General features: G+C 39.9%; 1 protein-coding gene across 1 annotated transcript; it reads right to left on the bottom strand.

Moving 5' to 3' along the window:
- Positions 1-1,917: 1,917 nt before the first annotated feature.
- LOC139309980 (vomeronasal type-2 receptor 26-like) lies at positions 1,918-13,822 on the bottom strand. The gene is made up of 3 exons (XM_070934163.1): positions 13,586-13,822; positions 5,964-6,059; positions 1,918-2,640 (listed from the first exon to the last, which is right to left on the bottom strand). The coding sequence occupies exons 1-3, from the start codon at positions 13,820-13,822 to the stop codon at positions 1,918-1,920; spliced, it is 1,056 nt and encodes a 351-aa protein (XP_070790264.1).
- Positions 13,823-14,795: the final 973 nt, after the last annotated feature.

Genomic DNA, 14,795 nt, shown 5'->3' with positions numbered 1-14,795 from the left:
TTTCTAGTCCTGCATTGGGCACAAAGCTACTGGGTGACCCTTGGCCTGCTACTCTCTCAAACCATAGGAAAGAGGCAATGACAAAACCCTTCCAAAAATATTGCCGAAGTCTTCATGTCAGCTCCATTTGAGCCACACAAATCTGGCTGAAGTTGTGCGCTTGCAGCATCTGCTTCATGGTTGCAAGCCCAAACACATGGCCTCTGCTAAATAGGGGTTCTTTGTGCAGTGCAGATTTGGAAGGAAAGCCCCAATATCTTGGAGAAGAAGCATCAAGCTCTCATGAAGGTGATAGAGGAGGGAACACAGCTTGAGTCCTGGAGGACCAGCCTAGGAATGCTGCAGGAGGTCAATGCCCCTTCCTGGTAAGGGTAGGGAGGGTATGCTGGAGGAGAGGATAGTATGTGGAGCTTCTCTGATGATCTGGCCAGGACAACCTCTTGTTTGATTGGAAATGTCTCCTCTAAGGGATGGGCCCTACTGGCACAGTGCAGGGAGTAGCCATGCCCAGTTCCTGCAACCATTCTTCATAGGTTTTAGCCTCCAGTCCCCTAATCATGTTTGTTGCTCTTCTCTGCACTCTTTCTAGAGTTCCAACATCCATTTTTATAGCACAGTGACCAAAACTGGATGCAGTATTCTAGGTGGACTTACTAAGAGTGGTATTAGTACCTCACATGATCTTGATTGAATCCTTCTGTTAATGCAATTTAGGATTGCATTGACTTTTTTTGGCTGCTATCACACACTGTTGGCTCATATTTAATTGGTTGTCCACTAGGATTCCAAGATCCCTCTCATAGTTACTGCTATTAAGCCTGGTTTCACTCAATCTGTATGTATAGTTTTGGTTTTTCTTGCTTAAGTGTAAAACTTTATTTTTCTCTACACTGAATTTAATTTTGTTAGATAGGGCCCAGTGTTCAAGTTTGTCAAGATCCATCTGAAGGAAACTGTTCTACTGGTTAATAGTTCTCACTGTTAGAAAAAATTTCCTTAATGCTAGGTTACTTCTTTTCTTGGTTTCCATCCATTGTTTTTTGCCTTGCCTTATTTTTTATTTTTATTTTTTTATAATAGGTTGACCTTATCTTCTTTATGGTAGCCTCTCAAATATTGGAACACTGCTATCATGCCACACCTGCTCTTTCTTTTCACTAGATTAGACATACCTAATTCCTGTAATGGTTCTTCATATGTTTTAGTCTTCAGCCTCCTAACCATATTTCTTGCACTTTTCTGCACTCTTTGTAGCATGTCTACATCTTTTTTAATAATATGGTGACCAAAACTGGATGCAGGATTCTAAGTGTGGTTTTACTAAGGCTTTATTGTTCAGGCCAGGGCCCATTTTTATATGAAATTAAAGTGACCACAAGCAGATGTATAAATTATCCCAACTTCTGGCTAAGTGCTTATGCCCAATCTCACCCATCTTCCTTACATCACATCCATGAGGTAGTCAGTCATCCAATTATATAAGAATTATTTTCTGGAAATCATGAGGCTGTACTTTAGATCCTCTTTTCTTTAAGATCTACATAATTTCATTAACCAGTTGGATAATCCAGATTATTTTTATCCTAATTTTTCAAGAGGTATCTCTCTGCTCTCCTTATGCTGATGACACTGAGATCTTGAGTCCAAAACTGCAAATAAACTATGGTACAATTACAATAATAGCATTTTAATAGCCCTCCTGCAATTGTACAATTATTTCTGGCATATCAACAAGAATCCCATTGCACAAGTGTCATGTTTAAAATATCTTGGTGGGGCATTTCAGGGCTCCGTTAAGAGCACAGGGCAGATATGATATCATGACTGCTCAAAATAGCTCAGCAGCCATCTTTCATTTCAACAGCAGCTTGGAGCATTTCCTAGGATTTTCATGTTGTAAATTCCTCTGTGTCACATTTATACATTTCTTCTGGTTGTAAGCTGCTCTTTTGTATTCAGGTCTGGCCTCAGAATGATAATGTAGCATTTGGGGGTGAAGATGCAACCCAGCAGTCCAGCACTGGAAGCCAAGATGGAAAAGACCTGCACAGCCACCATGTATTTCCCTTTGGTGCTCAGGTAGGTGGGCACAAAAGTCACCCAGACACTACAGAAGACCAGCATGCTGAAAGTGATCAGCTTGGCTTCATTGAAGGTCCCAGGTAGATTCCTAGCCAGGAAAGCCACCATGAAGCAGATGGCAGCCAGGAAGCCCAAGTAGCTGAGGGTGATGTAGAACATGACAACAGACCCTTCATTGCATTGCAGGATGATCTCTCCATGCTGGGAGTGGAAGTCAGAGTCAGGGAATGGGGGAGAAACTCCCAGCCAGATGGAGCAGATGATAATTTGGACAGCAGAGCAAGAAAGGATGATGGAGTTGGCCAAGCTCTTCCCCAACCATCTCTTCACTCGGTTTCCTGGTTTTGTGGCCAGGAAAGCCAGCATCACTGTGATTGTTTTGGCCAAGAGAGAAGAAATAGCAACTGAGAAAATGATGCCGAAAACTGTTTGTCGAAGAAGACAGGTAGCTTTCCTTGGTTGACCAATGAAAAGAAAAGGAGACAAGAAGCAAAGCAGGAGGGAAACCAGGAGGATGTAAGAGAGGTCCCGGTTATTGGCTTTGACAATGGGAGTTTCTCTATATTTAATTAATATGATTAAGACAAGGCTTGTGGTTAGGAACAAGAGAAGGGCAAAAGAAAGAAGGATGATGCCCAGATGTTCTTCATAAGACAGGAAGGATATAACTTTGGAGATACATTGGACTCTGTCCTCATTTGGATATTTATCATCTGGACACTTGGTGCATTTTTCTGTATCTTAGAAAACAAAAAAGCTATTTTTAAAAATATTCTGTCTTCTTATATTTGGAAAAAAAATATTTTCTTGGGGCAACAGATGATACCCTAAGCATTTTCAAAAAAGCATTTGTTAACAGTTGAAACCCCCCCCCCGAAAAAAATAGAGAATATAATTGTATATCTCTATCTCTATTGCTAAGATCTATCAAATTGGGGAAAGTCTTAGGACATGAGTGATTTCTTCTGTGATGTGTAGAACTTCATAGGAAGCTACATTATTAGAGTAAAAAAGGAAAAAGTTAACCTTTCTAGGGAAATATTTTGAATCATGTTGGATGGCATTTGTTAATATACTGGATTCAGAGCAGAGGTGCTATTCAGCCGGTTCGGACTAGTTCAGGTGAACCAGTAGCTCTGATGATCAGTTGGCCCTGCTAACCCACCCTCGCTCTATCCTGACTTTATTTCCTGCTTTGTAGCTCACCTCAATCATGCTGCTCAGCTGATTTCCCCCCCTCTCGCTGACTTGGAAGGTAAGCAGCTGAGCTTCTAAATTCTCAATTTTCAGCGCTGCATGCAACTCCCTTAAATGGATGTGTGTGCGTGCGCACACGAAGCACTGCGCACCAAACTGATTGTTAAACTGGCAGCATCCCACCACTGATCCAGAGGATGTTTCTCTTGTAAAATCTAGTTGGCTGGCAGAGAAACTAATCTTACAAAGTATCTGGAATGGCTACTGGCAGCAGTGGTACATTTTATGTAATGAGCTGCCCACATAACTGTCCACATCACTTCATTGTGAACTAACTACACCTTCTCTGTGATGCTGTAGAGTGCATTGCAGTAATCCTTCCAGAAGGTGAACTTAAGACAATTCCTCAAGTTTCAAAGAACTCAGATGTTCCTAGAAAGATAAATGTGAAAGATCACATTCAAACTAAAAGCAGAAGAGATATTTTCTCTGGCAATAGGAAAGCTTGACCAATCTGCCACATTGTCCAATCTCTACCCAGAATCTTTCAGAATCTTTTCAGTATTTTTATTTATTTATTTGTTTGTTTGTTTGTTTGTTTGCTTGTTTGTTGTTTGTTTTGCCATCATCTTGGGATTACCCTTAGACCAAAAATTATGCAGATTGAATATAAAGAAAAAGTAGCTGAGCTTCAAACTATCTTTTAACTTGCAGTTCCATGAAGATGCCATGAATGAATCCACTACTACAAGGCCTGATTTTTTTTCTTTAGTGACACCCACCTTCCTGAGTGGAGATGGTCCCCTCTGGACAAGGAATACAGTCATAGCAGCAAACTGGCTCTCCTTCTTGAGCCCTCTTGACAAATCCAGGATGACAACTTTCCACACATTTGGACTGAGGAAGAGACTAAGCAGAAAAACAAGGCATTCCAAAGAAAATATGTTAGCACCAACCATCCTGAAATGCTGACATCAAAGTAAAAGTGACTACTCTGTTTCTAGAACTGTAGGGATATGAAATAGAGGTGAGTTCATAAGAACAGGTCCCTCATAACATGTGAGGGCATCTTTGCTGCAGCACATGGGACATGAGTATGAGCTCTGGGTCAGGAAGAGATATTTCTAAGGCCCAGATACGTATGCAAAAATGGATCCTTCCTATTGAAGAACTACAATTAGATAACAACAACAAATTTAACTGATAACAAATATAGGTTTGTTCATTAGTTAAATCTGGAGCTTCCGGACAGATTTGAAGCAGCTAACAATCAAGATAAAAAATTGTATTCAAGGGGTTTTCAGATGGGGGGGCCTTCTTACAAGTCTACCAAAGAGCCTTGGTAGCGCAGTGGACTAATGCACTGTTATTAACATCTGCTGCTTGCAATTACTGCAAGTTCAAATCCCACCAGGCTCAAGGTTGACTCAGCCTTCCATCCTTTCAAAGGTAGGTAAAATGAGGACCCAGATTGTGGGGGCAATAAGCTGACTTTGTATAAATATACAAAAGTATGAAGGCTATTGCTTAACGCATTGTAAGCCACCCTGAGTCTCTGGAGAAGGGCGGCATATAAATTAAAGCAAAAAAAAAAAAGTCAAATCTAAACCTCATTTCCTTTCAAATTGTCCCTCATTACTTCAGATATCAGGAAAGGCTTCTCTTTCAGTCATATTTCAATGCTTCACTCTTCTTGGTCAGGGCATTATCTCCCATCAGACCAATCATTATGATTCATGTGGACAGAAAGCCTTGGACCTCCTTCCTAGGAGCAGGCGGCCTATTTCTCTATCTCAGTGGGATGAAAAATTGCAATGGATAATTCAGGGTGGGCGTGGCCATAGTAGGCATGGCCATGGGGTGTGACAGGCAGCCCTCGGCCTCCTGCACCCACTTGGGAGCAAAAACAGGCCATGGGGGGGGAGAAATGCCATCCCCCCCATGCCCCGTTTTGGCCCTATCCCTCCCTGTAGCCTCCTGGGAGCGAAAATGGGCCACGAGGGGCACACTGTTCCCCCTCTGCACCACATTTTGGGCCTAGTAGACCTCCCTACACTTACCTAGGAGCCAGAATGGTTAGGGTTAGGGACTCCTGGAAAGGGGAGAGTGGGGAAGAGTCAGCCAGCAATTTATCTATTGGTTCACCTGAACTGGCCTGAACTGGCTGAATTCAACCACTGGATAATATTGGCCAGATGTGGGTTGCTTAAAAACATCTTGCCCTGCCCTTTCATGGAACACTGTCCCCAATCAAGAAAAGGTAGGTCCTCATTCCAAAACTTATTTCAAACTGGGACCAACAGAATCTCCATCCAGTCTTGATTCAATTTCATTGAATTCAGTCCAAACCTGCATTCAGGCACTGGTCAACATAATTGCCTTATTCTTTGCTATTTGAGGATAAGAGAACCACAATTCCTAGCACTTGATGTCGTCTCATACTCTTTTCATGTGGCTTCTCCATTTCAACAGTAAATCATGGTTTGTAGGCTTAGCCAAAGAAATGAAACTAATGAAATGGGTTGGAACCCTTTGAAAAATAGTGAAAAGACAATTATTTCTCCCACCCTGCTGTGTAACTTTAGCCATGATAGATGATCTTGATTGATAATAAGTCTTTGTCTGTCAAGAGTCACCAGTTTGTTTTTGATGAAATTTTTCCGTGGTAAAAACACCCAGCTCACGATCTCCAGATCAGCCTTTAAATCTCCATTGAGGTCCCAGTACAGTTTGAATTCAGAAATATTGCAAAACTCATTCTTCTCCAGAAAGGGATGGAACTAGAATGGGAACATTCAGGAAATTTAAAAAGTGATAAACTTGATAACATCCCTTTTTGTCTGTTCTCATTTGAATCTTTCTTCAACAGTGGTCTAACTTACAAATGTTCTTAGTTGTAAAAACTAAGAATATCTTCAAAACTGAAAAAGAGAGGTTCAGCAAAATCTGATGTGGTAAAAAAAATGTAATTGACAAAATTAGTCAATTTTTGATTTATCAAAAAGAAAGATTTTCTGGTACATCAGATTGGAAATACACTCATATGATCTTATTCTACTTTGTTGTAAGGCTATATAAAGAGAATATTTATTTATTCATTTATTTATCTATCTATCACATTTATATGCCATTCATCTTTTAGTGTGAGGCAATTGAGCACGTCTGAAAGTACAAATGTCCAAGCAGACCTTTTTACAGCTTGTAAATTTAGAGACAATCTTTTATTTATTTATTTATTTATTTATTTATTTATTTATTTATTTATTTAGTTAGTTAGTTAGTTAGTTAGTTAGTTTGTCAAATATGTACGAGAAAACAGGGATAAATATAAACATGGACATGAACACAGGAAATGAGTACGAATAAATGGGGATAGTAGGACAGGGACAGTAGGCACACTGGTGCGCTTATGCACGCCCCCTTACAGACCTCTTAGGAATGGGGTGAGGTCCACGGTAGACAGTTTAAGGTTAAAGTTTTGGGGGTTTGAGGATGTAACAACAGAGCCAGGTAATGCATTCCAGGCATTGATCACTCTGTTACTGAAGTCATATTTTCTGCAATCGAGTTTGGAGCGGTTTACCTTGAGTTTATATCTAGTATTTGCTCATGTATTGTTGTGGTTGAAGCTGAAGTAGTCATTGACAGGTAGGACATTGTAGCTGAGTTTCTCTCTCTGCCCAATATGCAGTTGTGGGCACCTCCCTCCCCCACATCTTCTCTGATTACACTTTTTAAAATAAATTATGGGACTGCTGGCAATATAGCATGATTTCAATAAGCATTAATAAACTAATAATGGATCTGATGTTTAGGAACCTAATGAAATGAGGGCTGGGTAGTATAATAATTAAGTGGATAAAACTATTTTTAAACTTGTAATTCCCTCCCACCCCCCAAAAAAGACAAAGCTTCCAGAAAAACATTTATGATTTTCTGATAGGGAAAAGTGCATAAGTAAAATTTATAAGGAAAATATTTTACTTTAGCAACTAGGATTTGACAAACTATGGTGTCTCCTATAAGAACAAAGCTGTGTATAGCAGCTGCAATGTAGACCTTTCATTAAGATTTTATTTCTACTTCTATCATTATATATTTAGTGTGTGCTGGTCACTGATTATAATAAATTGTTGTTGTTGTTGGTTGCGAAGTCGTGTCCGACGCATTGCGACCACATGGACAACGTTCCTCCAGGCCTTCCTGTCCTCTACTGTCCTCTGGAGTCCATTTAAGCTCACGCCTACTTCTTCAGTGATTCCATCCAGCCACCTCATTCTCTGTCATCCCCTTCTTCTTTTGCCCTCAATCTTTTCCAGCAATAGTATTTTAAATGTGATTTGATTTGCTAGTAATCATATAATTAATTTTGTGGCAATGTCAATGAATGATTCAGATGAATAGAACAGAACAAAACAGAACAGAACAGAATAGAATTCTTAATTGGCCAAATGTGATTGGACACACAAGGAATTTGTCTTGGTGCATACACTCTCAGTGTACATAAAAGAAAAGATATATGAAATGGAATTTAATGGCTACCAGTTGATAACTGATATCAAATTGTATGCTTAAATGTATAATTTAGACCAGGGGTGGGCAACTGTGGCCCTTTTACAACCTGTGGACTTCAACTCCCAGAATTCCTGAGACAGCCAAGCTGGCTCAGGAATTCTGGGAGTTGAAGTCCACAGGTTGTAAAAGGGCCACAGTTGCCCACCCCTGATTTAGACCCATAGCTAACATTGAAAACGCAATTTCATGGTTTAGTAAAATAGGTTGGAAAAAACCCTGAATGGAATTTAAGAGAGAGAGAAAAATACACATAGTCTTCCACATTGAAGAGATGAAAGCAGAGTAAGAAGGATGAGGAATTAGTTGGCAGTAAACTTCTCCTGGAAAGTAGGCAAATGCGTAGGGAGTCAGATTTTGGGGTAATCTCAACTCGAGAACCAGGTCTCCTTGGAGGCACCCTGCTTGGACAAGGCATTGTACAACACCTGGATCAGGTTTAAGGAAGGGCTTTGAAGGCAAGGAAGAGATCAGAGGATCTGCTGTTAGCCTTGAGGAAAGGCAACAAGAAGAGCCATATTGATCTACTGAAACAGAAATCAGCAGGAATCTGGGAGCACTTTTTCTGACTAGTGCAATCACATAGATGGAGAAAGGAGGATATAGCAACCACCAAACAACTGAAAGATGTTACATAAACACTTAAGATCTATTCATTGTTATTCCAGAGTGCAGGACATGGGAAAATGAATTCAATTACACTAGAGATGTTTCTGACTTGAATAAGGGGTGGGGTGGGGGGACATCTTAATAGAAGAGGAGTTTTAGTGCTGAGCCAAAGAACCAGGCATGTTCCGTCTCCCCTACACAGATTGTCTTAATGCAAAGACTGAACAGCCATCAGTCAGAGAAGCGTTAACTGGGATTCCTGCAGAGAGGATGGGTTGAGCTAGATCCTCTGAGATTTTCCTTCAAATTTATGAAGGTAGAATTCTATGATGCTAATCATAAAACCCATACATACATGAATTTATTTTAAAATAAATACATCTTTTAAAAATTAGCACATATTTTAAACTATACCATACTTCCCTTTCTTGTGAAATTATCACCTGAGCAATTATCTATCTATCTATCTATCTATCTATCTATCTATCTATCTATCTATCTATCTATCTATCTATCATCTATCTATCACAAGTTGTGCACCAGTTACGCTGTTTCCTGGACCAACAATCCCTACTCACAGTCACTCATGCCCTAGTCATTTCACATCTTGACTATTGCAACACGTTCTACACGGGGCTGCTCTTGAAGAGCATCCGGAAGCTCCAGTTGGTGCAAAATGCAGCGGCCTGCATGGTTTTGTGCAGACCCCGGTGTGCAGCGGGAGCTGCATTGGTTGCCGATTTGCTTCCGGGTGCAATTCAAGGTGCTGGTTGTCAACTTTAAAGCCCTTCATGACTTGGGACCAGGTTATCTGAGGGACCATCTCTTGCCAGTCACCTGTACCAGACCCATTAGAGCGAGGAGGCAGGGAATGCTGCAGGTCCCATCCCCGAGGGAGATATACCTGGTGGGACCCAGAAGAAGGGCCTTCTCCATGGTGGCTCCCTCTCTCTGGAACATCATTCCCCCAGAGATTAGAACAGCCCCCATCCTAATTCTCTTCTGGAAGGCGCTGAAGACCTGGTTCTGCCAGTGGGAGGGAGCCCATTAAGTGGCTTGTGTGATCTGCTGTTGCTGGGACAGTGACTGGGGGGTGATTTTACTATATTATATTAATTTTTTTGATTCTTTTTATGAGTTTTATTGTTTTAAATAAAACAATATATTTATTGTTTTATATTCTGTAAGCCGCCTTGAGTCACCATGGGAGAATAGGCAGCAATATAAATTCAATAAATAAATGAATAAATAAATAAATTAGTTTGGCCAAACCTATACCACATGGATCCGGATAGGTTCCTGACAGAGCTTGGGCCATTCCCTGAGGCTCTGGCTCACGACTTGACTGAAGAACTGGTGGCCACCTGGGATAGGGCAGCCACTGGAACTTTGGACCGCATCGTGCCTTTATGGCCTCTGACCCGGTGCCGATCCCAGGTGGCTCCCTGGTTCTCCGAGGAGCTGAGGGAGATGAAGCGCCGGAAAAGATGCCTGGAGAGCGACTGGAGGGCCAGCCGCTCCGAATCTGATCAAACACTGGTGAGGTCTAATAGGAATTTTTAAATTGGGTATTTGTTAGTTTTTAATTTCGTGGGCCAAATTTTATATATTTGTTTTTAAATTGTTCTTAAATTTTGTGGTTTATATGTGTTTTAATATGGCTGTACACTGCCCTGAATCCTTTGGGAGAAGGGCGGTATAGAAGTTCAATAAAATCTTAAATCTAAATCTAAATCTAGGTTGATATAGTCCCCCTCCTCCTTTGGATTCCTTCTCAACAGGACTTAAGTTGAATGGATCTTTGTTGGGAAACCATACCTGCCACGGTTGCAGCCTTGCAGCCACCAATGTTGCTTTGCCCTCCTTCCTTCTCCTCCTGGATCTGGAGGAATATGCCTCATTCAAGGCATGGGCCAGAGTCTTAATGGCACTGTATAAATGGTGGAAATTAGTAACCCAGATCATATTTCTTTTTGCTTGGATCTCCAGTGGTGCTTTCTGGGTGCATCTTCTCCAACCTATAACAGAAAAGATGTGGTTTATAAAAGAACAGTGAAAAGATTGATCTCCAAATGGTGGTTCCAGAAAGAAATGGGGTTGATAACCATCCTTTATTGGCCCTCTTTTTCTTTCAAAATCAACAGTCCAGATACTGTTCACATATTTCAGAAGTCTGTGATCTTTCAGTGGATATAGTCCAGTGAGTGTTGTGACCCAGATTTTGCCTTCAATGGGTCCAGGCAAACGCATAAGTGTTAAATGGAAAGGAAGAATTCTGTATAAAACGGCACCGTATTCGATGTAGTGAAGAAAAACATTGACTTGTCTCCATTTCGAAAGGGCAGCCCCGAGGGCTCCTGTAAGTTGAGTTGTTGATACTTGTGATATAACAGCACAAATTCCATTCTTGACAAGCAAAGGAGTCAAAATCCTCATGAAATTCTCTCCATTCTCTGTGTCTGAAGCAAAAAGACCAATCAAGGTCCATCTGAAATGGAGGAGCACTTGGACAATTCCTGGATAGAGGATGCCTTTTTGGGGGAAAAGCCAGTGATAAAAGGGCAATTGACTTTTATCATGCAGTGAATCTGAAAATAATTCAAAACTGATCTGAAAAAGAAATGAAGAATACTATGTTATATTTGGGGTCTGATCAATTCCAAAACACTGGCTTTTTTTTTTAAATCCAATTTATTGTTGATTAGTCATTAAGCCAAATCAAGATTCATAATTTTTATTATTTGTCAGAAGGACTTACAAATTATAGACATATAATATTCAACATTGAGCGAATAAAATAGGTATAACATATAATAAATAGGTATAGCTCACAGAAATATAGCCCATGTAAAAGGTTTGTAAAATATATAGAATAGAATAGAATAGAATAGAATAGAATAGAATAGAATAGAATAGAATAGAATAGAATAGAATAGAATAGAATAGAATAGAATAGAATAGAATAACAGAGTTGGAAGGGACCTTGGAGGTCTTCTAATCCAACCCCCTGCCCAGACAGGAAACCCTACACCACTTCAGCTATTTTCATGTAGGATGAAAAGCAAATCACATTTGCCATGTCAACAGCATTTTCTCTTGTCAGCATGAGGTTTTCCTCTATACATATTGAAGGACATTGTATGCACTATAGGACATGTGAGATGGATTGTTCTTCTTCACATTCACACAGATTATCTTCTATAGGGAACCCCCATTTTCTTAGATTGCCCTTTGATCTGTTATCAGTTCATTTAGCAATTTCCATACAGGCCAAAGTTGTTCTTGACCAGGTGGCAGTCATGTGGTTGTGTCCAGTTGTCTGGTAGCTCCTTACTTGCCTTTCATAGTTCCAGGGTGGTCTTGGTGGCTGATGGTTAGGAGAAGTTTTGATGATGCACGTTCCTTGGTCTTAATCTCAACCTTGTAAGGTTGATGGTATTGTAAGAGGTGTGTTTCTTAGACATCACTTTCATCCACAGTTTCTGTGCAGCATTTTTCTGGTAGAATTTTGGAAGGGGGTATCAGCTAGATAATGCACCTTTTGTACCAGGGTTTTACTGATTTTTTTATTTTAGTCTCATTGTTTCACTTAGGGCCATGTCCACCTATTTTGCATGTTTTGTTCTATGCCAAACAGAGCCGGCATTACTTGTCACAGAGTAATGTGGATGTTCTTAATGTATGTGGTTGGCATCCCATCTTATGCCCATTATTTTTCTCGGAATGTTGTTCCTGGCAAATTTTGGACTCCCAAAATTTTGCTAGATTTTATGTCAACTTTCGGGGACAGCACAGTCGATTTATCTGAAATGTTGTAGAACTTCCTGTTTGAGCAGGAGGTTGGACTAGAACAGGGGTGGGCAAATGTGGCTCTTTTACAATCTGTGGACTTCAACTCCCAGAATTCCTGAGCCAGCTTGGCTATCTCAGGAATTCTGGGAGTTGAAGTCCACAGGTTGTAAAAGAGCCACATTTGCCCACCCCTGGACTAGAAGATCTCAAAGATCCTTTCCAAGAGAGTTGGAAAGGTGCTTTTCCAAGAGGCAACTGGACTTTCTGCTTTTTCTCTGAAGACGTTTCACTTCTCATCCAAGTAGTTTCTTCAGCTCTGATTGGATGATGGGACAACCATGACCCGGATGACTGAGAATGTCCATAGACACTTCCAACTCTGTTATTCTGTTGAGAACTACATGTTGAGTGTTCTTAGTAAGCCAAAACGCTGTCTAAAGTCTATTTGTTCTTCAGCAAAGAAATTGAATGGGTTCATCTACCCATTCAAATCTATTCAAGACGACCCTAACCTATAATAATATCTATTAGACCAATGGGTCTGTAAAATCTAGGGCCTTTTTATTATTTATTATTTTATTTATTTTATCATTTTTATTACATTTCTGTCATATAGAAACTACTATTGCCAACTTCAACCCAACTGGATATTGTAGGAATTATTGATATGTATAAATGAACATGCCACTAGAGAATAACACAATTGAGAATATTTTTAAATAGTTCAGCTGGCAGAAAGCAGAACTATTCAAAAGGGCTTTATTGCTTTTCTACCTTTTATGATGAATTTCATCATGAATATTTTAGGGTAAAAAACAGTTGACATGTTCTTTAATATGCTTGACATTTTAAATTAATAATAGTGGTCCTTAAGAGTCCATAAATCATATGTGTTTTATCAGCTATCAGCAAGATAATCAATTTGGATTCTTTTCATGAATCTGGGATTTGTTTACCATTAAAACAATATTTTTGTTAAGATTATGTGCAAAAGATCCATCTCTACTTCACTTTCCTTTTTTTTACAGAAGATCCTTTGATTGAACACAGAGCCTCTCCTCATATTCCCAAGTGAGCAGAAGGCAGCAATGACAATGATGATGATAAAGATGATGATGATAATGGTGGTGATATGATGAAGATGTCATGAGAGGATATCACTATTTTGATCCTTGCCCTCTTGACCTTGTGGATCCCAGTCCCTAACTATGACACCAAGTATGGCCATGAAGAGAAGTAGTATTTCATTTCCGAAGTGAAGATATGGTTGGATCCATTACATATCAACTCACCACTCACTCTATTTACCTATGGAAAAACATACATTACAAACCTGAGGGATTTTGTAGGTGCCTCCTAATGTTGACATCTGAATGGAGATGTCTTCAGGAGCTCCATCAACAAAAGCCAAAATGTTTTCCTTCCTTCCACAGCTGTAGTTGGGAACATTGGCTTCTCCAGTAGACAGCATGTCCAGCAAGGCATCTGAAGTCTCAAGTACATTCTGATAGTTGTCATGGATGTTGTACCCAAGTGTGAGATTTTGCAGAAGCTGAGACTTGTTGACCATTTGAATATTAAAAATGTAGCGTAGTATTCTTAACTTATCAAAAGGTAAACTAATGAAAAAATAGCCATGTTATCATCATCATCATTAAGAGGAATAACAAAATATTTTTCAATTTGATCCACTTTTTCTCCACAAGCTTTCTGAATTCTTAAGTCAATACTGATCCCAAGCCAGAATCAAATGATAGTTAAAGGTAACAGTAAAGGTTCCCCTCGCACATATGTGCTAGTCGTTCCCAACTCTAGGGGGCGGTACTCATCTACGTTTCAAAGCTGAAGAGCCAGTGCTGTCTGAAGACATCTCTGTGGTCATGTGGCCAGCATGACTAAATGCCAAAGGTGCACGGAACGCTGTTACCTTCCCACCAAATGTGGTCCCTATTTTTCTACTTGCATTTTTTACGTGCTTTTGAACTGCTAGGTTGGCAGAAGCTGGGACAAGTAACAGGAGCTTACCCCATTACGCATCACTGGTGATTCAGTCTGCTGAAATGCCGACTTTTCGATCAACAAGCTCAGTGTCTTAGCTACTGAGCCACCGCGTCCCTTAAATGATAGATACCCATCACCTTTTCTTTTAATGAGTGTTGGGGAGATGAGAGGGAGATAGCTTTCCACTAAGGTTAAGAATCACACATTATTTTTAGCTGTATTAATTTTCAATTGCCAAGTAACCAAGGCTCAAAATCATTCAATCGTTAAGGTTGAGTGAACCAACATAATAAGAAGAGGCTGTTATGAAACAATATGAAATAAGAGACCGAGAAAAGCAGTTCTAAAAGAAACTCATTTTCTGTTCCTATAAGGATCATTCATTAAATATGAATGAACAGTTATAAAATATGTAAATAGGCTGGGCAGAGGCAACTGCAACCCATTCAGTAAGTACTTTAAACTACAGTCACTCTTGAAATGATAATTCAGGATTGGATCAGGAAAGGTATATAATCTGGACATTTTTCAGTTTCCTTTTT

Source organism: Pituophis catenifer, unplaced genomic scaffold (assembly GCF_029215685.1).
Source record: "Pituophis catenifer annectens isolate HBS135680 unplaced genomic scaffold, rPitCat1.0.hap2 SCAF_2, whole genome shotgun sequence".
Classification (NCBI taxonomy): domain Eukaryota; kingdom Metazoa; phylum Chordata; class Lepidosauria; order Squamata; family Colubridae; genus Pituophis; species Pituophis catenifer.
This window is presented reverse-complemented; position numbering and strand designations above follow the sequence as displayed.